This window comes from Euprymna scolopes, chromosome 22 (genome assembly GCF_053919585.1).
Source record: "Euprymna scolopes isolate OS-2025 chromosome 22, ASM5391958v1, whole genome shotgun sequence".
In the NCBI taxonomy this organism is placed as follows: Eukaryota; Metazoa; Mollusca; class Cephalopoda; order Sepiida; family Sepiolidae; genus Euprymna; species Euprymna scolopes.
In genome coordinates, this window is record NC_136503.1 from 35,838,253 (window position 1) to 35,866,180 (window position 27,928).

At 33.6% G+C, this 27,928-nt stretch overlaps 1 protein-coding gene across 1 annotated transcript in view; it reads right to left on the reverse strand.

Moving 5' to 3' along the window:
* The window catches only part of LOC145243966 (leukocyte tyrosine kinase receptor-like), a 491,379-nt gene that overhangs the window by 197,931 nt on the left and 265,520 nt on the right, over window positions 1-27,928 (reverse strand). The window contains exons 4-6 of the mRNA XM_080107096.1: window positions 9,318-9,353; window positions 8,138-8,294; window positions 735-894 (exon numbers count right to left, since the gene is read on the reverse strand). Of these exons, the coding sequence (XP_079963222.1) occupies window positions 735-894; window positions 8,138-8,294; window positions 9,318-9,353 (353 nt within the window). The remainder of the gene's footprint in view (window positions 1-734; window positions 895-8,137; window positions 8,295-9,317; window positions 9,354-27,928) is intronic.

A 27,928-nucleotide genomic window follows, 5' to 3' on the forward strand; every position in this document is an offset into this window, starting at 1 on the left:
AGATATCACGTAACTAATTACTTGTTTACCTACTCTATTTTCTTACACTCTGTCTTAAGGATGGTGATCGAGAGATGCAGACGGCAAACATCGAGATGACCTAAAGTTAGATTCTCTCTACATTGTCAGATGCATATAGCCTGTAGCCTGTATCGCCCTCAACGGGAAGCTGCGCAGAAACTCTGTTTTTTCTAGAACACGGACGATTTTTCCATCATCACATCGCTTCCCTGCACGTCAAGTGTTTCTTGTCTAGGGATTTTACCTTAGACCCCCTTTCAATCACGGTGCCTGCGGCCTGGTCTATTTTCATCAGTTGCCAGATTACATTAATATGTACTTATATAATCCCCGTCAAAATTTATACTAGTTAAATTAATCGCTACTTACTGGTGTAGCCTCTAGATATATAAAACTAGTTTCGTACTGTATTCTCAAATATAAACAACATGGAGCACTGACAATAATTTAATACTTCCATTTTAATTTGACAGCGTTCATTTTAATCAGATGTGTGTGTATGTTCTACTCGACGATTTTATGTTTGTAGCGAATTGCGTATACAAACTGGATTCAATACGAAAGCGAAAACATTTACAATATCCGCTCTGCATAAAATAGAGCAACTCAAGAAATAAATGGCATTTCGTTTTCTTTATAATTTTATCAGAGAATTTTGAAACAAGGAAAGGAATATCAGGATGAAAAGAAATAAACGAATGGTGCTAACTTACTGAACAGGCATCTTCTCCTTTTTGTCCAACTAACAAATGCAGCCTGCTCCCAGCAGTAAGGTTATAGTAGGCAAACACATACTTTGCCTGGTGCTGCTCATCGTACACCTGGGGTAAATGTTTTGTCGATCTTCCTCCCATTGCGCCCAACGCAAGAATTCTGAAAAAAACAACAACATTTTTACATTAATTTATTTGTATTATTCGGACTATGGTTTTCATCTTGAGTTTTGTTATCACAACGTTTCAGTCGATGTAAGCTCCGAACTTCTTCAGGTGTATATTATCGAACTCTACACGGAATATGGAATGTAACCTTCTATTTAAATTACGAGGGCAACATGCTCTTGTTCCATCATAAGGTAGAAGTCTTACGTAATTCACAATTGTATTTTAAGTGTCGCATGTTTTTTTTTACACAGTGGTCACCACTTATCAAGACCCGGAAGCCACTCAGGGATAAGGGTTATTGCAAGTTCATTACGTTAGTGTGGAGATTTGATGAAGTGTTTACTAAAGGGGGCGGTTCATTAGGAATTTGTTAACGTTGGACTTGAACACACCCAAGTTATAGTCCGGTCGGAAGCAGGCAGACGGAACAGAATTCCACAGGCGTGCAGTTCTAAGAAAGAAGTACTGAAGATTGAGCTTTCAGCCTCCAGAAGAGTGCAAATTACAATGGTTTTACCAAGTACTTTATCTGATACGCTAATTGTAGACAATTAGAGTATGGATTTTGGGAGCCTTTAACTTACTTTTATATGTAGCTGTACAATCGAACTACTTATCACTAGGTATAGGACTACAGCATATTCTTTTCATTCATGTGTCGGATATATACTCGAGAATCAAAACAGTGAAAAGAGTATGCAGCTGTCATAGCTCTACCTATCACTATAATAACTAATTACGACTACAAATTTATATATATATATATATATATATATATATATATATATATATATATATATATATATACATTTGAATAATACTAGGCGCAGTGCCATTATTATTAATTGTTGAGGGTTTTTTTTAATAGTTTCAACATATATTATTCAAGAGAGAAAAATTGTAATAATGACCAGAAAATAAAAGTAAAACATTTTTCACCTTAATTCTAACTCAGTGTTTACAAAACATAATTAGACAAAAGGAGGGTAAATTATAGTGGGATAGAAAAATTATTTACCCACCTTTTGTGAAATTTGTGTTTTTATTTTAGACATTGAATCAGAGATAAGAAAAAAATATTTTAGAAGTGTATTTTAGTTTCTGTCCGTTTTTATTTCTTTAATAATATATGTTCAAACTATATAACAATACTTCAACAATTAATAATAATGAGACTGCGCCCAATATTATTCAAATGTTTAATAAAATTTTTTACCTATAAAAATCGTTATGTATATATATATATATATATATATATATATATATATGTGTGTGTGTGTGTGTGTGTGTATTTTCATATCTCCAAGTTCGACAAAAAGATTCCCAAGTTCGACAAGATGCAGCTGAAGGTGGCATCGACCAAAACGTTCTGAATATAACACTCAAAATGAGAACCGTAGTTCGAATAATCCAAATAATACAAATTACCAAACATCATCTAAAAATTAAGAAACAAAATTCTTTACATTGTTCATATGGTTTTTGGACTATTGTCTTCACAGCGTGCTGCTTGAGTTACACGAGCCATGTATTATAAAAATAAAAGCTTCATTATAGCTTTAAGCCTGTTAAAGTAAAAGGTATAACCAAGAGAACTTCCCTCGATCTCTCTAGATGTCACAGAAAAAGTGATTGAGAAAAAAGATACTTTTTGTTTTACATGCATGCGCCTGATTATGTCGATTGACCTTTTCAACTGTTCGTTATTTCACTGATATACTCTGTGACCTTTATATAGTACATTTTTTAAAAAGTCGAATTGATTAATTTTTAATAAAAAGGTGTGTTTGAAGGCTCGTCGATGCAGAAATTATTGGATCGTTGTAAACAAATAAATAAATATATAATGATAAATAATTCAAAAAGCGGCAGTGTAAAAACTGAATATACATTTTTTTTACCTCTTGAGAATGGGGGTTGCCTCCGAAAATATTTTGGGAATATACCATCTATAGTCAGGTAAATTAATACATATTTATTGAGAACTATTGAATTATATATCACTATTTATTATTTATCGGTTTATAACGACCGAATAATTCCTGCATTAACAAGCCTTTACACACACCTTTTATTCGACAAACAATGCTTCAAGAAAACTACAACATACTTGATTAATGTTTGTTTGCAATTACACGATTCAATGCAAGGTCATAGGTAATAAGAGCCTGCTTAGGTGCATGGGTTGCGCAATAAACCCTATGTAACCTGGCCGTTTCGTAATTCATAAAATAAAACTGCAAAGATATATAAATAAAAATCCGGGTCGGCATTTTTTCTTTATCATAAAACGTTTTTATAATTGTTACGTTTGACACCACTTAAAAAAGTCTCTGGCTGCCACATGTTTATTTACCTGGTAGTTTCTTCTTCCTCCGACCGTATGACGATCACAATTGTCCCATTGTCGTCTTCCACTTGACACATCCATTCTCTTCGACGTCTACTTTGGTTCTGCTCCGAGCACATGCTGTATTTTTATCTCCCTTTTTCTTTCTTCTCGCGCACACTTCTTAATTTGCATATGTCTTTTTTCGGCTACTGATGATATTCTCCACCGCGCTCATACGCGCTCTGTTACACTTATGTCTTATTCTGATAAAAAATTTTACATCCTATGAAAGGGAACATGATAAATATCTGTATGCATAGTATTCCAAACAGTCGAGAAAAAGAATTAAAAAAATGAAATCTGAGCAACATCAAATAGACGTAGTGCGAAAAGAGAAATTGAAATCATATATGACTGATCAGAGATATGAAATTAGGTTAAAATAATAGATAAAATGTTTCGAATAGGAACAGCAGGAGATTCAAAGAAACAGTCCAGAATATTTCCTATATCAAAAAACAAAAATAAATAGAACTCTGTATGATGTACGTACCTGTGATGAAACGAAAATATATTAAAAAATCACATATTTTTTATTTTTTTAAAGAAAAAAAAGTTTCAAAACAATTACTGCGAATTTATAGGCATTATAAAATTAATCTCGCAAACTACGCTGATTTATCTCCGTTTGCTTTTTAATTTTCAAAATAACGAACAAGACAGAAATGGGGGAGGTCAGTAACTTATGTGGAATTAGGTTAAACTACGAGATAAAACATTTAGGACACCAGGAAATTTAAATCATTGGCCAAGAAGCTCCTCTATATTAAAAACAAAAATAAAGAAATATGTCATACGCACCCGTGACGAAAACGAAAATATCAGACTAAAAAACCCACAAAAACGTATCAAGTAGTCTTGATTTTATAAAGAAAATCACTTTTAAATGAATTGGATTTAAAAAGGAAATCATTTTAAAGCGATGAATGTTAATTCATAGGCATTACAATATAAATCTCGCAAGTTTGAATTATGCTGATTTATCCCCCTTTGCTTTGCCATTCTTTGGTTACTAATAAAAGTTTACTTATTTAAAAATAAAATTTATGGGAGTTTTGGAATATATTTTCGTTTCGTCACTGGTACGTAAATTGTACAGATAAAAATACATTTGTTTTCTTAATTTTCTTGATAAAATTGTCTCTGAGATGGGTATATTTTCTGATGACACCGCGCTCTATAACAGGCACCAGGGGAAAACAAATGAACACATATCTAAGGAAATGGCAGAAACACTAGAGGAAGATCTTCAATCTGTAGTGGAATGGGGACAAAAATGGATGGTCACATTTTTTGTTGCCAAGACCAAGCTTGTTTCCTTCAATAATTACAAGAAACCTTCTCTACCATAGCATAGCAATGCATAGCATCTACAAAGAAATAGCCAAAAACATAGCATAACATGTAATTAGCAATGGCCAAGAACACATTACCTGAAAGGATCTCTTTTAAACTCCTCGGCCTAACGCTCAAAGGGAACATGAGCTTGAACAGATACATTGAGAGCCTTGCCAAGGCTGCTGCGACGGTGGGCGGTATTTATTAGCTCCTCCACCGAGCAAATTAGGCACAAAGCCGATTTTTAATGTGAGGAGTGAAGGGGAAATGGGGACCAACTCCCCGGGGAGTAGGGGAGCTGGATAGTGACAATTGGTGTGAAGGGTTGCCCCTACATTGACCAAGGTCTTATATGTGGGGTTTCCCCCACTATGGTCTTTGCTTGCAGTATCTGTCGGAATAGATGCTACACTTTGATCTTGGCCCGAAGGCCACGAACGTCCCTCTTCTTGCGAAGAAGATGGGCTTTCTTTACCGTGCTAGAAATTACTTACGCCTGAAAGTATCCTGTACCTCTATAAGGCCACCATTCGCCGATGTATGTCGTACTGTTGTCACATTTGGACAGATGCATCTGCTACTAGTTTCTCACCCCTGGACAGGATCCAAAAGAGAGTCGTACACCTGATAGGTTCTGAACTGTCATCTGAGCTTCAGCCTCTGTCCCATCCACAAAATGTTATGTCCCTCTGCCTGTTCTAGAAGTATTTTAATGGTGAATGCTCTGATGAACTACAAGCACTGGTATCCCCTGGACGTAAATATCCTCGACAAACCCGAAAGACAGCTAAATCCCACCCTTACACAGTAGCGATCCTTAGATGTAAGAAAGCCTTCTACCCCAATAGTTTCTTACCCAGAACTGCTAGACTTTGGAACTCCCTTCCGGGATTCTGCTTTTCCAACTGTACTGACATGCAGAAGTTCAAGTGTGATGGAAACAAGCATCTTGCTGATCATCTCCCTTCCTAATATCTCTGTAAGTTATGTCCCTGATAGTAGCCCCCTACTTCAAAGAGGCACTGTGCCTTGTTTGGGATGAAAATTGAATAGGGGTGATTCTTGATAAGAACCATTTGTTATCACTATTACGTATTTCATGTGTTTTAAATATTGGAAATTTATTTCTGTCCCTGTACTATATGTTATCTATTAAGCTGCTTTTTTATTAAACAATTGATTATTTAATCCAGAAGGTTGGAAATAATCAAATATATTTTGTGCAGGTCTTAGTTTTCACTCCATCGTATTCTTTGCTTATTTCAGGCCTCGTGAACTAAATTATCGCTCGTCTAGTAAGATTATCTGGTAGGCAAATGTATAAACAAAAAACATCTGAATACATGACATAAATCATTTTAAATTTCTTATAAAACTTTCAACATCAGTGTGTAGCTGTTTTAATTTAGTCAAAATATTTTGCCATACATAGGAATGAAGTGTATCCCGATGAAGGCAACTAATAAACAGAATTCATATGATAGAAGATGCCTTTAATAAGTTTCCGGACTTTTTGTACACCAATTTAAAATTGTCGTAGATTCTTGAAAATTTTATATATTTATGCTATACATCTTATGACTGGCCAATGTTTATGATTTCAGGTTCAAATGGACAGCTACAGCAGGAATTGGAATACACTCTTCTAAAGCCTGATTGTCATAGCTGGTGAATTTCAAAAATGCAATCTGGACGTGAGGACACTTTCGAAGAACGATATGCAATGCCATAGAAACATATGGAATGCTTCAGACTGTTTTTAAACATCTTGCATGAATCGAGCATCAGTTTTTGAGCGGCATAAGACTTTAACGGAAAGTCGGAAGTTTGTGAGGGATGATGAGAGGTGTGAGAGGAGTAAGGAAGTCAGAACACCAAAGTTGATTGGCCAAATAAAGAATTTCATCTTTGTCACAGGCTATATTAAAAAGATGGGCATCCAGATAATTCTTCACCCTCCCTATAGTCCATACCTTGCTCCATGTGACTTTTGGTTATTCCATAAGCTCAGGGAAAAACCTTAGCGGCTGTCGTTTTGAGACAAATAAGGAGCTAAAAGAGGCCGTGACATGGGTGATTGACACGATCACACAAGAGGATATCCATGGGGCCTTCTAGAAGTTGTTGGAATGGTATGTAAAGTGCATTGCAGCCGGAGGAGATAACTTTGAAGGCAACTAGAGTTTCGTGTGTGTATTATTAGTAAAAGCGCCCATATGAAAAATTTCTCGTAACTTATTGAAGGCACCTCATTCTAACTACTTATACGTTATTTGGTTGCCATATGATTATAGATTATGAAAACCTTAAATAATCTGATATGAGATATACCGAAGACCAAATAAAAGTTATATATATATATATATATATATATATATATATATATATATATATATATATATATATATATATATATATATTAGCTCTTCGGCCCGTCGTTGCCCGGGTGTTTGGAGATGCATCTTGAGCAAAAAAAAAAAAAAAAAAAAAGTGGTAACAGGAAGGCAGGCTCGAACCCGTACCGCGAAGGAGGAAAATAATGGGAAAAACGTGACGTCTTTGCTGTTACGACCACCTCCAAACTGCAAGCGACGTAGATCTAAATTAAGGCTAGACAACCGAAAAGAGGGGATGACTTTCGACAATATCGGCGAAAAAAGCGACCCCTTCCTGTAGAAAAGTGCCTAGTTGAAGGTGAGGAAATTAATGTTTTTAGCCAATTTCTCGATATTTGTCGTCTGAAGGGTCGAGCTTAAAACAATATTGATTTTATGAAAATCCGTCGCATCTGTCGAAAGTTTTGGGCAGACATGTAAACATGCATACATTCATTTTTATATTGGTAGCTCAAATTTTCGACCCAAACCGATTAAAAGGCTTGCCCTATCTCTGAATATGCTTTATGTAAAATTTCAAATGTTTAGAAAAATTGTCTTTAGTAATTTGTTAGAGACTGCAGAGGTAATTTTTTTTTAACTTTGACCCCTATTATGCCCCTTAACATTTATTGTTTGGAGCTCAAATCAAGTTATTAAGTTAGATCCATGTTCAAGGAACCTATACTTAAAATTTCAAGTGCGTAGACCCAAAATTGTCGGAGGAGTTTGGTATAGTTCTCAAAGATCAACTCGTTCAATTTTGACCCGTTAACAGTCAAATTTCTGGCCGAAAACGGATTACAAAACTTTTCCCAAATCTCAGTATCCTGTATATCAAATTTTGAGTCTGTAGACTGAAAATTGACAGAGATATTGTGTAGCGAAATCTATACAGACAGACACACACACATACACTTTCACTTTTATAGATATATAGATATATACAATTTGTTTTGCATTAGTATTTATATGTCTCTACACATTCACTATCATGTTTCGGTCAGCCGGTTAACGATAACTATAGACTTGAGTAAAACAAGCATCGCCTGAAGAGGTCTCTATGCCGTAAAGTCGACTGCTAAACAAACACAAGAAATGAGATACAATAAAAAAAGGTTTGTTACCCATAGCGTCCTGTTTTTGGCACCGTCCATATTTGAACACCTGGCCATTCCTTTTCAACTGTCACAGAATCTAATGAGGTGTTCTTATAGGAGATCGAACAACTTTCAAAAGTGGGCCCATCTCTGCCTCTGGCGTTACAAGTGGAGAATATTAACACTGCGAAAAGCAAAAAGGAAACGTGTGAGATTTTATGCTGAACATATCATGTGATTTAAACGTCAATTTATATGAGTATTTTGAAATCACTACAATGGTTGTTTTTAAAAAAGCTTATAGTACCAATTGATGGTCTGCAACAAGAAAAAACCCGGTTTCCACCAACCGGAAATGGAATCATGTCGTCTTTTCAAGGACGACAATTTTATCGTTTCACCCTATACACACACACACACGCACACACACACACACACACACACACACACACACACACACACACACACACACACACACACACACACATATATATATATATGTATATATATATATATATATATATATACTAGCACCTGTCATATCAAAGAACATACTGTTAATTTTATATGCCTGGCCTCACTGCCTGTGCGGTGATAATGGCTTGAACTTAAGTTTAGAATAAAAAAGTCAAGTATCATGTGCAACTGTGCTTTAAATAGAAACGTTCATTTTGAAGTCCACTATTGCTGATTTTATATTTCGAGCATTTCGATGTGATAATAACACTTATCAAATGCACTTATGATGTTAAGCTGTGTAAGTTTAAACTTTGGTCAAAATCGCCTGTTTCTTATTTTATCGAATTATTTCGATTATCGATTATAAATAAAAAAAACACTAAAAAATATCTAAAACATCCAGATAAAAAAATATGCTTAAGAACATTACCAGGCACAAAAAGGCAATTCGTGTAACTTTTTCTTAAAAATCAGCCCAATCGTTTTCGAGTCCATCGGGAACGAACTCACACACAGACACACACAGAGCCAAAGTTCCTTTGATATAATAGTAGAGATAGAGATAGAGGAAACTGTTAACTGTCGAAAGATGCCGACGCGAACTTGTTTCAGTTTCTGGATCAGTCCTATATATTTGTAGTTTTAACTAAATCATTTGCTTGATTAAAGTATTATAATAATATGTGGTTTCGTAAAAGCATATTTTTATTATGTTTAGTGTTAAAAGAAAAACACATAGCTTACTTACCATCATGGCTTGAGAACCGTTGCATGCGGTGTGCGTCTGTAAAAAAAGAAAATTCATTAACGTGTAAGACACATAAAAACAGATATTTAGGGACGAAAATGCTATTTCAAACTTAAACGAAACAAATCGACTGACCGTGCGTCTTAGTATGATAGTTGGATGCATTGAAAATTAGATTCGTTCATTCAGTCTACATATTTAGCAAAGAAGATACCATTTCAAACTGAAGCATGAACAACTAACACAATTCCTCTTGTTGAAATAATACATTAAAAATAATCATCTTCTATTCTATAGTATAGAACAATGTTTACTTACTTGTATATATATATATATATATATATATATATATATATATATATATATATATATATATATATGAATATCAAGTATTATTTTATCTATTTACATAAAATGTTATGCATTTATTAGTATTTACTTCAACAGTGCTCAATACATAAGTCCGACTATGTAAATATATATAGCAATTAAGTTATACAGAATTTCCGCGGTTCATCCTTTGTGAGGCTTCGTCAGGCTATGACATGTAATCGATGTTACTTCATGTTTTTGTATATACACGTGGTAGTGGGGTTGCTTGTTAAACTTACATTATATATATATATATATATATATATATATATATATATATATATATATATATGTATATATATATATACTAGCATGGGTAATCAGCGTTGCCTGGGTTGACAAAAAGTTCTGTTTGAAACACACCTGTATACTAATCATTTTTATCATGGTCAACGTGGATACCCCACAACAAAAATAAAAGAACGGATGAAAACATGTAAATGTAATCGCCCCCCCAAAAGAAGTACGTGATACCCTCTCCACCAGATATTTCAGCAGAAGGGCCACAAAGAGAAGAAACTATTCTCCGGATATTGAGCATTGGAAATACCCCCCTACAAAGAAAAGATAATTAAAAACAAATCATTACAACTTTTGTTTCAATAAAAATAGCAGCGAATGCCCGTGCGATCGCAAAAAAAAAAGATCTACCAAAAATTAATTCCAAAAACAACAAGACATTTTTCGTCATTTTATATTTCTAATGTAATCATCCCCCCCCCAATTGAATTTGTCATATTTTGGGGTTCGTTCTGTTTATAAAATTGTTAGGTGAAAGTACAGAATGGTTTCATAAAAATTAATTAGATTTATCGTTATTTTATGTTTCAAATGTAATTCCTGCCCCTACCACAAAAATCTAAAAGTTTTTGTATTTGTCATGTTTTATCCCCCCCCTCGATCGCCAAACTTGAAAAAATACTATTGATGACCTGACAGGTTGAACGCTTTGTGGCCAAAAAGCAGGTGCTCATTTTACGTTAAATTTATATAGAAAAGTTATCCCCCACGCTAAAATGTTTTTTTTTTTGAAAATTTCTTCTTCCATATTATTTATAAAACAGCTTAAACGTATTAGACCACAAAAAAGCAGGTCTTAATTTTTTTGGTCAATGTCAAGTTTCTTTCCTACTCCCCAAAAACTTTAAAATGACGACTTTTAATGGTTTTCCGTGGTGCTGAAAACGAATATTACGTTTAAATTTGGGGTAGATAAGTAGTTTTCATGATATGAAGAAATTACTTTTTCAAAAAGTGGGTGATCACTTTCCTATATAAATTTAACGTAAAATGAGAACCCACTTTCTGGTCACCTAGTAATTTCTTCATATCATAAAACAAATTCAACTGTGATATTCGTTTTCAGCACCCCCGAAAATTGGCGCTGTTTCTTTTTTACTAAGAGATGCGTTCATTTTTCATCTCATAATTTAGGACGCTATATTTGCTGTTAGTAAGTTTACAAAAGCATACTTTTGTTTTTCGTTCTTTTTCATTATAGAACTTGTATAGTTGTTAACAGGTGCCTCTGCAGTTTAACATTTCATAAAAATTCTGTTTACATTAGGGGGCGGTTAAGTAAAATACAGGAGCACCTGATAAAAACTATACAAATTCTATAATTGAATACCCACCTAAAAAAATATTTTTGTAAACCGCTCGTGTAAGCTTACTGACAGCATTATTTATGTCCTAAATTATGAAAACATAAACGAATCTCTTAGTAAAAAAACAGTGCCGGTTTTCGGTAGTCCTGAAAACGAATATCACAGTTAAATTTATTTTATGATATGAAGAAATTATTAGGTGGTTAGAAAGTAGGTGCCAATTTTACGTTAACTTATTATAGGAAAGTGATCCCCCACTTTTTGAAAAAGTAATTTTTCATATCATAAAAAATACCTATCTACCCCAAATTTAAATATGATATTCATTTTCATCACCATCGAAGAAAATCTGTTTCACAGGCAATTAAACACACTTGCTATGGTATAATTATTATAATAAATCCTGGGCAACACCGATTAAATTTTATAAACAAAAAGAGCAGAGGATGATGGATTTTGTTCACATATGTCTCTGACTAACTCTGCCCTCGTGAGGATGCAAGTAAATGAGGACATTAATTTTAATTATTTTTCTCTAACAAATAAAAAAGGTTACTTAAAAATTAAGAACAAGCGAAAAAATTTCCACCGAATTAAAAATAATAATTCAGCTTAGAATAATATTTCGAAATGAAAACAAATATTTAATAACATACTCTGTTTCAATTAAACTATCACAGTTATTTCCTCTTTTAGTTTTTTAGTTTTTGGTTTGAAAATAAAACGGTTTCAGATTTCAGATAAAATCAGTTAAATCAAATATAACTTGAAGTTTAAATAAACTATATAATAATTTTTTTTAATTAGTACAGTTGAAAAAAAGCTATTGTGTAGAATAAGTAATGTCATCGAGGTAATTATTTAAATGGATTTAATTTTATGTGATATGTTAATGACCGTAACTCAATAATATAAATGTGGTTTGAAGGATGCTATATATTGAAAGTCCGTATACAATATAATGTCTCCTTTGACAGAAGTATCCTAACATGGGCATTAATATTTCTTGACCAGGAGAGGTGTACACACATTTGACCATTATATTTCTTTGGTCATTGGGAGTTGTACACACAGACACAGACACACACACATACGAACGCTACTACTTTATATATATATATATATATATATTAAACTTCAGTGGATAATTACATTTAAAAAAAAATGATATATATAAAATATAATATTTTGATTAATGCAGATTTCGTATTTATTATTATATTATATTGGATCTAATATATAGTAACTAGCCTGAGTGCTCAGCGTTGCCCGGTGGTTTGGGGGCGTGTGTTAGTAGTAGGCAGACAGGTTCGAACCCGTACCACGAAGGGGGAAAAAACGGGGAAAACCCCTAAAGTCTTTTCTGTTGCGTTCATCGCTAAACCGTGAGTGACGAAGATTTAAATTAAGGCTAATCAATCGAAAAGAGGGCATGATTTCGAAAATATCGGCTAAAAAAGCGACCCCTCCATGTAGAAAAGTACCCAGTAGAGGATGAAGGAATTAATGTTTTGGGCCATTTTTTCGATATTTGTCGTCCGAAGGATCGATCTTCAAAACGGTTACAGTCTCGTGGAAATCTGTCGCCTCTCTCGGAAGTTGTAGGCAGACATACATACATACATTAAAACAGACAGGTGAGATTTATATTATAGACTATCCTGGTTGCCCGGCGTTGCACGGGTGTTTTGAGGTGTGTGTTTAGCAAGAAAAAGAAATTGTAGTAGGTAGGCAGGCTCGAACCCGTACCGCGAAGGAAGAAAAGAACGTGAAAAAAATGCTGTTGCGACCATCGCCAACCCGAAAGTTTTGAAGGTTCAAATTCAGGCTAATCAATCGAATAGAGGATAGGACTTTCAAAAATATCAGCGAAAAAACCGACCCTTCCCTGTAGAAAAGTGCCCAGTTGAGGGTGAAGGAATTAATGTGTTTAGCCAATTTTTCGATATTTGTCGTCCGAAGGGTCAAGCTTCAAAACGATACTGATATTGTGAAAACCGTGGCCTTTGTTGGAAGTTTTAGGCATACATACATACATACATACATACATTTAAACAGACAGGTGAGATAAATATATAATAGATTATAGACGATTTTGAAAGTTAAAAAAAAAATAACTCGATCGCCACCACCGAGAATCGAACCAAAACGTTTAACTTGCGATTTACTTTCTCCTTTGACGTCAATGCCCGAGCTATGAAGATATGTTTACTGCAAGGCTAAAAATTAAAACATGAACCTATAGTTATTAACTTACACATACATGTTCGTAATGCCGTCGTTCGACCTTCAACTGGTAAATTCCATTTTTTAATTTTCACAGTTTAGCACAGATTTTCCGCAGATAAAACCAAAATATAAAGTTTTCCCTGTGCTCGATTACTCTATATATTAAGTCTCATGTCTATAGACCAAAACCTGACAGAGGAGTTTGGTAGGCAGTTTCTTAACATATATATATATATATATACGCATATATATATATATATAGAGAGAGAGAGAGAGAGAGAGAAAGAGGTTTGTATTTACTATATTCAAATATTGCACAAGTACAAATAATGATGAATATCTACATGTATATAATTACACGTAATAGTTAACTAATGATGATCGTCTCATCAGAAACCAGAAAACCTAATAGGGAATTAATTAAGGTAAATGTTTAAAAGAATATTCAAATTAGCTAGATCTTTCGCAGATGAATGCAATTCCATGACCCATATATGAGAAAGTCTTATTTTATTTTTAAATAAATAGAAAAAAAGGGTTTTTGATATGAATATCAATACACAAAAACCCAAATTTAGAGGAGTGTATATATATACATTTTAACCCTGATATAAAAGAGCCGAATATAAGAAATATTTTCTCTGGTCCTAAATTAGAGAGGATGTTAATGTACAGTACAATCCGGATATAAGAGAGCTGTAGGGACAGGAGAAGAAGTCTCTTATACCCGAGTTACACGGTATATATATATATATTATTTGTTTTTGTGATAGGTTTTGAATGAATTCAATTATTTACGAAAGGGCATTTTTACCTAAATGCGAGTTGGGAATAACTTTCCCTTTAACCAACTTGGTACCCCCCACATGGGGAGCGGCATACATATTGTTTTTAAAATATAATTATCAACTGACACGTGTTTCGTCGTCTATGACTCATTAGAGTGGCTGAATCTAGCGAGATTCGAAATCGGAACGCTGCGGTAATGAGCCTAAACCCTTTATCCGCGCGTTCATTCTGCTCAACTATCTGGATGTATCGCGATTTTTTTTAGATGTTATTTATATTTGTTTTTGCGATACGTTTTGAATGAATTCAATTATTTACGAAAGTATATTTTTACCTAAATGCGAGTTGGGAATAATTTTCCCTTTAACGAACTTGGTACCTCCACAAGGGGAGCGGCATACATATTGTTTTGAAAATATAATTATCAACTGACATATATATATATATATATATATATATATATATATATATATATATATATATATATATATATATATATAATTATCAACTGACATATATATATATAATTATCAACTGACATATATATATATATATATATATATATATATATATATATATATATATATATATATATGTCAGTTGATAATTATATATATATATATATATATATATATATATATTCTTTAATTTAATCCATATATATATATATATATATATATATATATATATATATATATATATATATATATGGATTAAATTAAAGAAAATAACAAAGTATATTATGTATTTTTAACTGGCCTTTCCGATGCAGCAATCGGATTTTAGAAAAAATAAATAACAAAGGAACAACAAACATAATTGCAAAAAACCCTTGTTCAAAATTATTGGCACGGCTTTGTTTTTCTTTTAGTATCAGTATAATATCAATCAATTTCCGGTTTACGTGCTTTCTGAACTTTTTTATAGCTTGTTTAACGCTAATTCAGTGAATAATTTTTTTCAGATAATTTTTAGATAGCGATTTATTTAAACTATTATAAGTGACTAAATTATAATTTTCAATCGCCATGGTTAAAACTAAGGAACACAGACCAAGAATGCATAATTTTTTTTACACAGTGATCACCACTTATCAAGGCCCGGAAGCCACTCAGGGATAAGGGTTATTGCAAGTACATTACGTTAGTGTGGAGATTTGATGAAGTGTTTTATTAAGGGGGCGGTTCATTAGGAATTTGTTAACATTGGACTTGAAGACATCCAAATTGTAGTCCGGAGGGAAGCAGGCAGACGGAACAGAGTTCCATAGGCGTGCAGTTCTAAGAAAGAAGCTTTGTTCATGGAATCCACGTTTTGATTTAGGCACAGATATAGAGTGGGGGAAATTTTTCACAGTGGATTCAGCTAGACGGGTGTTTTTCGTGAAAGATTGGCGAGGGGGGACCAGAGATTGGAGTTCAGACGAGCACCTGCCATGAAAATAACGATAAAACAAGGATAGGCTTGCAACGTCTCTTCTGTGGGAGAGAGGTTGCAGGGTAGAGAAAAGGGCATCCCCCACTAAGCCACGAAGTCTATTTTGTACTCTGTCAAGGCATGATAGGCTGTTTTTGGCAGCTCCTGCCCAGATATGGCAACAGTATTCCATCCTTGGACGTACTTGGCTTTTATATAGATAGAAAATTGCATCAGTAGTGAGATATCTTCTGGAGCGGTAGAAGGATCCCACCATCTTTCCAGCGACCTTGGCAACAGACTTGATGTACGTTCCATTTCAGATCAGGAGTAAAGGTCAAACCCAGAAGCTTGTCAAAACACGGGGCCTCACCCAGACGAGAGCAATCCATCACAATTGATGCCAGCTGGGGATCAGAGCGTTGATGATGTAAGGATAGGAGTTTGGTTTTGGATGCATTAAAGGTAACCAGTCACATCTCCCCCCACTGAACCACGCGCTCGAGATCAGAGGAGAGAGAATCAGAGAGAACTTTGTCATTTACAGCCTTTGATGTGTTGCCGTAGATGGTCGTGTTATCAGCATAGATGTCAACGAAGTATGTGTTTAGGGAGGTCATTGATGTAGATCAGGAAGAGAGTTGGGCCCAGGATTGACCCCTGAGGGACTCCAGCATTTATATTGCAAGCCTCCGAGTTTTGTCCATCTACCACTACTCTTATGAGCCTATCGGAGAGAAATCATTTAATGATTGAGAAAACATTTCCAGTTATACCGTAGCTGGAAATCTTGTGAAGTAGACCCTTATGCCATACCTTGTCGAAGGCCTTTGATATGTCAAGAGCAATTCCCTAGGAAGGAAGCCTTTGTCAAGAGATTCACTAATCCTGTGGGATATAACCGTCAGCACATCTGCGGTAGATCTTGCAGAGCGGAAACCATATTGTGTGTCACTAAGAAGGTTATTCCTGCTGAGGTGGTTGACTATTTCTCTATTTAATATGGATTCCAGCAACTTACTCATAACACAAAGGAGACTTATTGGTCTGTACTGAGAGGGAGATGACTTATCACTTGAATTCTTAAATACAGGGCAAACTGATGAGGTCTTCCAGGGAGTCGGAAAGCACTTCTCCTTAAGGCAGCGCTTAAATAGTTTCGTAAGTATGGGAGCAAGTTCTGGTTGAAGCTTTTTTAACACTATAATTGGGATGCCATCAGGGCCAGTTGCTTTACTGGAAACTAGGTTCTTTATTAGTTTAGTCATCTCAACCATGTAGTTTGCAATCTCGTTTTATCCATAATCTACAGGATGCTTCCACAAAGTCTGGCAATATATTGTAGCCAGACGTTGTGGACACCCTATATATATATATATATATATATATATATATATATATATATATATATATATATATATGTATATATTTATATTTATATATATATATATATATATATGATTACTTAATTTAATCACAAGTTAATATACGAAAGCATAAATTTATGCGTAAAATTTAAGTATTTACTTCAACATTGCTCAATACGTAGGTAGAGCTAGGTAGTAAGTTATAAAATATATATGGCAATTAAGCTACACAGAATATTCCGCGTTTCATTCACGCTAGGGTTCATCAGGCTTATGAATCCTAGTGTGGATGAAACGTGGAATATTCTGTGTAGCTTAATTGCCACATACATTTTATAACTTACTATCTCTCTCTCCCCCCCCTCTCTCTCTCTCTCTATATATATATATATATATATATATATATATATATATATATATATTGTGGCTATGTAAAAACTAAATTTAAACTTGTTCGAAAACATTATTTATTTTAGATTGTGAAATTAAAAAATAAAAATGAATGTGTCAGCTGACCGGTTTCGAAGCGCGCTCAACAGAGCTATAATCGAGCTTAATTACGTTTTAAAAAGAAAAGGGGGGCAATGAATCGGAGATGAAAAAGTAGGGGGGAATATATGTATAAAAAGGGTGGATTAATTATTAAATAGAAACTAGATTAAGCCCTATGAGATTCTCTTTTTGTTTGCAAAGAGAAGGTCTCAGAGTCTTAATATATATAGTTTCTAGAATTTTAAGATGGTAAAGAGAGTGCGACTTACTAAAGATGGAAAAAAAAATCCGCACTAAAATTCAAAACACTACGCCAGAATAAATCAAAATCAATTATCAAAACACTACGCCAGAATAAATCTCTTACTATCACTAAACCCGACAAAGGCTCTGGTGTTTTTATACTTGACCACCAGGATTATATCAATAAAATGCTGACAATTCTCAATGACACCTCTAAATTTGTACAGCTAGGTCCGGTAGAGACACACGACTCTACTGTATCTATTGAATCTTGATTCCAAAGACGTCTGGTTAAATGGGTGAAGAGTGGAGCTCTTTCCTCCTCCATTTCTGATTTAATCAGGCCGACTGGTTCATTACGTCCCCGTCTATATGGTTTACCTAAAACCCATAAGAGTGGGGTACTTTTAAGACCGATATTATCCATGATAGGTTCCGCCCAACATAAGGCAGCCAAATGGGTTACTAATATTTTAGAACCAGTTTTGGAAGAGTATAGTTCTTTCTGCATTAAAGGTTCTTTTCTTTTGCTAAATTTATGCAGAATTATACTCAGACTGACAAATTTATGTGTTCTTTTGATATTGAAATCCTATTTACCTGCGTTCCACTCTCAGAGACTATTGATATATGTGCCGATGCCCTTTATCGCAGTCAACTCCCAACTCACCCTATTCCTGAGAATATTTTTGTGGAACTTATGGAATTTGCCACCATGTCGGTCGAATTCAGTTTTAATAACATTATGTACAGGCAGTTAGATGGTGTTTCGATGGGTTCTCCCCTGGGACCAGCTCTGGCAAATATTTTCGCAGGTTTCCACGAAAAGAGTCTTTTATTTGGCTTTCAAAAACCAGATATTTATTTTCGTTATGTTGACGACACTTTTTGTCTGTTCAACAATGTAACGGAAGCAGATACCTTTTTTGCATCTCTTAATAATATTCACCCAGTTCTAAAATTTACTATAGAAAAGGAAAGTAATTCTTCCCTTCCTTTTCTAGATGTACTGGTGTGTAAAACACCTTCCGTTTTCTTGACTTCCATCTACCGTAAACCTACATTCACTGGTCTTTACACACGTTGGGACTCTTTTTGCCCCCCAAACAAAAATATAATCTTATCAACACCCTTATCCATAGAGCTTGTATGATATGTTTAGAGAACAAATTAAATGATGAAGTCAAATGTATTACCAAGACTCTTTGCAATAATGGTTTTCCATTGCAAATTTTGGAATCTACAATTAAAAATAAAATTTATATTTTCAATAAAATTAAACAGGCATCTGTCGACAAATGCTCTATCTACCTACACCTACCTTGGCTAGGTAATATTAGTGAAAGATTTGCCAAGCAAATTTCTTCTGTCGTACAACAATGTTACTTTGCATCAAATACCCGTGTTGTTTTTTCTTGTAAACCCATTTTGTCTTCAATTTGTAAAGACGTTCTCCCCCCCACTATAACAATTCTATCATTTATTTATTTAAATGTAGCTGCGGTGTGCGCTACGTCGGGCGAACGTCTAAAAGATTAGATAATAGGGTAAAACAACATGTTCCATCTAAAATTCGAAATGGAAACTACCTACCTTCGGACGTTTTGAACAATATCCATGTCTCATCTATAGGAGAACACCTTATAAATAATCGTATTTGCGCTTTGAATTTTAGTGAGGACTTTTTTTCATCCTTAGTAAGTCGCACTCTCTTTACCATCTTAAAATTCTAGAAACTATATATATTAAGACTCTGAGACCTTCTCTTTGCAAACAAAAAGATAATCTCTTAGGGCTTAATCTAGTTTCTATTTAATAATTAATCCACCCCCCTTTTTATATATATATTCCCCCCTACTTTTTCATCTCCGATTCATTGTTCCCCACTTTTCTTTTTTAAAACGGTATTAAGCTCGATTTTAGCTCAGCTGAGCGAGCTTAGAAATCGGTCAGCTAACATATTCATTTTTATTTTTTGATTTCACAATCTAAAAAAAAATAATGTTTTCGAACAAGTTTAAATTTAGTCTTTACATAGCCATAATAAAATTTGTACCCCGCAAAAAATATTTATATATATATATATATATATATATATATATATATATATATATATATATATATATATATACCCTTTCCACACATACAAAACATATACACGTAGGTTAGTTTAAGCAACTTTTTTCAGCCAACATACCCTATACTTCCCCTGAGAATTTAAACGGACTCACTGTCTACATACATTAAACCTACGTTCGTCGTATATTGAAAGGGGGCAGATCCCAGTATTTAGAGAAATTAAGTAATTATGATAAAAAATAATGATTAGTAAAGGTGAATGCTGGAATCGAACGTAGTGATCAAAAGTTAAAATGAATACATATTGCTTTTTACGATTCCAGGAAGGTAGTGAATTGTTCATCATAGTAGAAATTACTATACAACAAAGTATACATATTTTAAAATAAAAACATACACCCACACACGAAAAAAATGAAGAAAAATACGACTTTTGATCACTCTGTTCGATTTCGCATTTTCCTTTAATAAATATTATTTTCGATACTAATTTCTTAATTTGTCTAAATACTGTAAATAATTTGAGAATGTATCTCCCCTCTGTGTTTAAAAATACTGATCATTATCATTTATCTCCTATCATAAACGTCTCGTCCCTGTTCTGTGAATTCCCTTCTGCTACACAACATACATTGATTTAGTGACCGTCGATCATGAACTCCACAAAAGTAAGACACAACGCTAAAAATAAGGATCCAAAATATATGAACAAATGGTAGGGGAGTTTAAAAAAAAATATAAAGAAAAAAGTTATGTGAGAGAACGACGAATAAAGATATATATAAGAAAAATAAGATAAAAACATGCACCCACACACGAATAAAATGAAGAAAAAGACGATTTTTGATCACTCTGTTTGATTCCAGCATTTCCTTCAATAAATATTATTTTCGATCCTGATTACTTAATTTCTCTAAATACTGGTATCCGTCATATTCAATATACAGCATCCCTTCCCTTCTCATTAAGAATTTGAGTGAACAATGAATACTTATTGCTATTTAAATGAGATTCCAGGAATGCAGTGAATTGTCCATTATAGTGGAAATTACTTTACAACAAAGTTAGGTCAGAGCAAGTAGAATAGAGCACTTTATCAAATCTCCAATACCAACTATTACTACGATATTATCCCATTGATTATTGTACACACAATAACACTTATCCTCGAGTGGCTTCCGGACCTTCATAAGTGGTGAGCCTCCATGTAAAAAAATAGGACAATGGGAATGAAGGCATGTTCTTTGCATTTCCAGAACACGTGTTGAATGCTAATGCAGTGTCCACGTGCAAACCAGGTACGTTTCACCGCGTTCTGACTTCACAAAGAAATATACAATTAATATATATACAGTTAAGTTAGTCTAGAGTTTGAGTTAGAGTTAAGAGAGTAGATACAGAGCAGTCAAAGTTGAGTTGGCAGTTGAGAGGGGAGAGAGAGAGAGTTATCCTGAGTTCCTTCAGGAAGCGAAAGGGGAGGAGAAGACAAAATGTAGAAATCTCATCATTCCTATCACCATCTGGAAAATGTCTTTGTATTGTTATGCAAGTCTTTGTCTTCGTTTATCATCAACCGCAAGGTAATGTGTTTGCCGTCATCGTCTTGTATAATGAACGTTATATGAAACCCATTCCAAAATATTGACAGTATCCCCTCTTCAATAATGTATCTCCCCTCCGTGTTAAAAAGAAATGTTCATTACACCTCTTTAGTCTCTTCATCTCTATAATCTATCTCCTATTATAACCAACTCGTCCTTCCGCAACACAAAACTTTGACAGATATGCTCTACACACTCATAATACAAACTATACTGTTACCATACCTCACAGAAACCATTATAGTACCCTTAAAAAGCTTCAATAATTTGTTTTGCTCGCAATTCGTGTTATGTTACCTAGCATCTTCTACATTCTTTTGATGAGAAGCATTAGGCTTAGAAATGCCATTGTATAAAGATACCTTACTTACCCAACACCAAAAATTGACGTATACCCTGACTGAATAAATGAATAAATCTTTATATATATATTGATACATAGTTTTTATACATTCATTCTCCTTTCTTACTTACTTCTAAATAAGCTCCAATACAATTTTTTTGTGCTTTGTATTATACTGATAGGTCTCCTTTTGAAGAATTGATTTTATTCTCTTTGTTTAACTTCCCCATATATATATATATATATATATATATATATATATATATATATATATATATATATATATATATATATATATATAATTTTAGTATTGAGTATAATATTGTTAATTGAAATAATATATTATGTGTAGACTTTCTGGATTTACATTAACAGTGCTCGAGTAAGTACAACTTAATAATAAAGTATGAAAATCCATTTAAATTAATTAAGCTTCGCAGAGGCATCCGTGTTTCATCCCCGCATCGAATCATTAGGCTACTATATGTAAATATATTTTATGTTTCGTTTCTTTACCAAACATATACTGCATACGTCATATATTTCAGGAAATATTTAATCTTTTCATTCATTTTTTTAATTGTTAAAATCTTTTTTCCTTTATTCCTTATTGATACCATTCCCTATTCTTATCTATCTTCCAATAGTTATTTCCTGCATAATCCTTTCTTTAATGTTCAATTCAGTCGATAATTTATTCGTTTGTTCGTTTCTAATTTATTTTTATCCTCAAACATTAATTTCATCTTCATTTTATTCTTTATTTATTAGTATGTTCTTTCATTAAAATAGTTTTCTCCTTCATAATTTCTACATCGAATCGTTTTGGCCCTTTTTTATATTTCTTATTTTGTCATTTCTTTCCTTATCTTCTCATTTAAAGTTATTTCTTTATCAACCATTTTATCTTGTTCTTTTATTCATTTTATTTAATTCATACATCTTACCGTTGTATTTTCGAATATATTTTTCTATCGAGCTTTTATTTTAAAAGCCAAGAGACACTTGAGTATAATGGTTAATGAGATGGAATTGTCAGCCAAAAGATGGAGAATATTCAACGGTACACAGTCAAGGAGAAATTCAATACAAACCTGTATAGCATTCGCGTTTATTTTCTAATTATGAACGAGTGTGTTTTTGTATGAACTCATTCGCAGTCAACACTATTACGGTTGGATATAGGATGATAATTGAATTGAATCTTTTAAAAATATTTTAAAAAATATTTTACCATCAGAACTCTGCTACTTTACAACATTGAACTGAACATAAATGTTAATTTATATAAATTTGTTTTAGTCTAAAACGTATAAACAACATTTTTATTGCAAAAGATTTAAGAAAATTTTCCAACAAATATTTTCTAGAAACGGATATCTCTATTATATTCACGATCATATTCAATCTAACGTTTATTTCACATACTTGCATGCGGTGGTAGACTTTAAGAAATTGGCTTCCATACTAATTTATCTCTGCACATGTCTTTACTTTACCTTATGTCGCTCAAGTCCATTTTATCACTTCCTTCCATGGTTTCATTGGACATGTGAACTGGACCTGCTACTAAAACTGTTTTCCATCTATTAACCCCAAAAATGTCATGCATTCTTTTCAACATGGCCATACCATTGGAGTCTCCTGTTCTGCACACATCACACTTGACTATTCAGATATAATATTCTTCCGAGATCATCGGAACTGATTCTCTAAGACTCACATTATGAATATATCGTATCATTCTTATATAATTTCTCTCCATGCAACGCATGACCTCAACTCTCACTAGCCAGATTTTGTTTCTATGCATCATCACACTTGGTACATGTACCTGTTGAGTCTTCCATTAATCAACAAAGGCAACACTGCTTGTCAGTAAAAGTAAAAGGCTGAACTTACTCCTTCTACCTATTGCAATTGCACTAGCACTTGCTCAACTCTGTCCTCCAATTGTATAACAAATGTAACATAATTTCTCGAAAACCACAATACTTTGTCCATGTTTATTATTTTACTCTTCTTGCATATAAACTGACTATCCTCTCTAAATATACCGGTAATTTAACTGCACTTCCCGTGTATCTAGAGCTTATAGGTACAACGGAAGATTAGATTGCACCCCTCCCCTTTACAACAGATGAAGAATCGAACTTTCTTATTTTGAGGGGATTTCGAATATTAAAACCTCTGATCATCACCTTGACCTTTGGTAACGTTCACTCTAATACTTTTACTTTCCATTACATTTCACCAACTCTTTAGCTTAACAGATATGTCTACCATTGTTTCATAAACATGTACGAAATCATCAGCATGCTTCATCTCTTATAAACAAACGAAACGAGTTTTACAATTTAACAAACATGTAATGGTTTAACTGATATTTGTGGATGTTTGCTATTGTCATTTTGGAGTGTTTTTATGCTTGGACAATTTTTCAAAAATTCTTTAAGAAAATGAATTCGAAAGATAAGGATTATCGTATCATGAAGAAACAAGTTTTCCGTCTTTGATAAATCATACATCTAAGAAAAATCGGAATTTTGTAATATTATAAAAAATGTTTTGTTCATAAACGATATTGATTTTGTAAAATGTTGAGCTTGCTTTACCATCATATTATGCCATTATATTTTCAATGAAAAATTATGACAGAACTTTTCATTATTAGTTTCGTTGGGATGGACAAATCATTTGCTGTAAATGTTCATGGCAGAAAAATGAGAAGACAGGATCTTGATAGTTTTAGTAAAGATTCGGTCCACGATCTTTTTCGTCAAGGATATGATAAAGGATAAAGATGAACGCGGTGCTGCGTGGAAGAGCTACATGGAAACATAGAGAAGACAACTTCATTAAAGATGTCTCTACCACATGAAAAACCGTATCTGATGCAAGTACAGATTATTCATACCATCTTGAGGTGTTGCGGTTTGAGGTCGCGTTGGATTAGCCTAAGACTTTGAAGTTATCTATTAAATTTGTACGAACCAATGCCAGTTTCGCATGGAAAAAATAAGTCGGATTTAGTTTATATTATCATTAATCGGACTACTGTTCTCATCTTGAGTGTGATTTTTACACCGTTTCGGTAGATATAACCCCCGACCATCTTCAGTCCTCAGTGTGGGCGACCGAAAAATACATTTGCAAATTACTTAGAACCTCTATCCAGTCATGGCTGACGGAACAAAAGCACGCTACCTCCATGAAGTAAATAAGGGGTTCCGCTCGAAATTACGTCCAAATTACCGAGTTCGACAGAAACATTTCCGAATTCAACAAGATACACATGAAGAAGGTCGGAGGTTATATCGGTCGAAACGTTGTGAAAATCACACTCAAGATGAGAACAGTAGTCCAATGAATATTATTACAAATAACTGATCCTCATCTCAAAAATTCAGAAGCGTCAAGTCGGATTTAGTCTTTTATAAATGTATTCAAACCCCTGTAAATGATGTTGGAAAAGGAGAGTTTGAGCTTCCACTTTGTGTATTATGTTTGTGATCTTTTCGTATTCGTGTGAGCATGTATAAAAAAGGTTGGAACAGGTATTGCAAGGAGAAGCAGGAGTTGTGTAAACGGACTATCTTTGCTTAATATTCAAGAAAAGAAATACCGTAGCAGTTCTGACTGATATCTCACCGAGAGACCCCACTGGAAACTATTGCATAGTTCATATTTAATTCACCAAATGGTAGGGCAGCAGCTCCGACATCAGGCACATGAAAGATGTAAGCGAACAAAAAGTATTCTGTATATTCATATTTCAGGACTGTTATCCCTATATCCATAGTTGTTTTTTTCACCACATTTCAGTCAACTAATTCTCTAGCCTTCCTCGGGTAATTAGCGAAACAGCAACAACTATGAAGATAACGTTAATAGTTTGCAAAAATGAATACACAAATTATAAAGTCTCATCTCAAAGGATTGATAAAACAATATATGCATAAAAATTATTCTAATATGACGAACAGTTAGAGCACATATATTCTTCTAGATTCTTGGCTTTCAGGTTTCTCTTCCTACCTTTTTTTCCATCTAAATCTTTTTATTTGTATTATTGCTTTTACATTTGTTCGTTCTTCTTTTTGAAATGTCATCGTTTATTTTCTAATATTCTTTTCATCTACGAGAATGCCCGTAACAGCAAATGTAATAATCAGAAAAGATATCTTATGTTGATTTAGAGTACCTGTAAACATTTGTTTTGCACCAGTAGTCTATATCTTTACATATTGAATACTATTTTCAAATAGAAGTAGCAGTAGTTTGGATTTATGAACGAGGACTAGGATAATGTGATCTTTTAGAGCATAATATATTAGGAATGTTATGATGGGGAACTATAAATTGTACGATGATTTATATTTTTAGATACCTATTTGGTAAGATGATTAGAATGAATATCAATTACATACATACATACATACATACATATATATATTTATATATATGTATGTATTTTCTTTCTTAGAACTTTATATATATATATATATATATATATATATATATATATATATATATATATATTTTCTTTCTTAGAACTGCACGCCTGTGGAACTCTGTTCCGTCAGCCTGCTTCCCACCGGACTACAACTTGGATGTGTTCAAGTCCAACGTTAACAAATTCCTAATGAACCGCCCCCTTAAGTAAACACTTCATCAAATCTCCACACTAACGTAATGTACTTGCAATAACTCTTATCCCTGAGTGGCTTCTAGGCCTTGATAAGTGGTGATCACTGTGTACAAAAATATATATATGTATATATATTAATTATATATATATGGGTCAATGGGTAGAACTGCCGACTAACAACTCGATGATGGTTGTAGGTTCGATCCTCAGCTAGCGAGATGTGCTAGTTTAGTCGTACTGATGAGTTGTGATACAACGAAACAGTACTGCATGTAGATAACTACACATATTTTAAGCCCCCTCTCTTTCGGTGTAGTAAATGAATGTCACCCGCTATTTAAATGATTATAAAAGCGAGACTCGCTGTTTGTAAATAAAAACAAGCAGCTTGAGCACTATAAAATAAAAGCGGTGGGCGAATGTTGATTCAAAATGGACATTTGTTGATATAATTTACGAGCGCCATTCCCATGGGTCGATGGGTAGAACTGCCGAGTATCAACGTGATAGTTGTAGGTTCAATCCTCGACTAGGGAGAGGTACTAGTCTAGCCGTACTGGTGACAGAACGAAACAGTACTGTATGTGGACTATATATATATATATATATATATATATATATATATATATATATATATATATATATATATATATAACGATTTGGATATTTTGGAAACAGTTTAGTCTGTATTTATGTTATAAACACACACACATATTTTTTATTATTTATTCGATGGTAAACAGTTACATTTGATCGCTACAAACAGCCATCTGTTTCAGTCAATGAGACTTTGTCAGGGGACCCTGAACCATTCGACGCCATAAAAAAAGGAAACGTAGCTTTGACTGAAACATATGGCTGTTTGTAGCGATCAAATGTAACTGTTTACCCTGGAATAAATAATAAAAAATATTTTGCTCTTGTTATCGAGTACTATCTTACAACCTCGTTGTATTGATTAGTCCCTACTTTTGATCATCTCAAATCTGAATTTATATATATATATATATATATATATATATATATATATATATATATATATGTGTGTGTGTGTGTGTGTGTGTGTTTCTGTTAAGCTGTCTATCTTTCTGTTTGTTTCACTTTTTCTCGGAAACTATTAGATCGATCTGGTTGAAATGTTGTATGGAGTTTTGTTATGATAATGCACTCCAAACTAAATAGAATGGTATTCATTTGACGCAGAGTCACTACAATATCACATTTACTCTCACATTTTCGAGGAAACTAATAACTTGACCCAACTGACATTTTGCATGAACCTTTGTTATAATAAGGTGCAGCAAAATATTATGGTATCCGTTTTATGCATGGCTAAGGTGTCACTAGGGATTAATAGAGATTAGTCACCAAAAAACTACATTTACTCTAAACGTTTTCTTGTAAACTACTAGGCTATCTAGC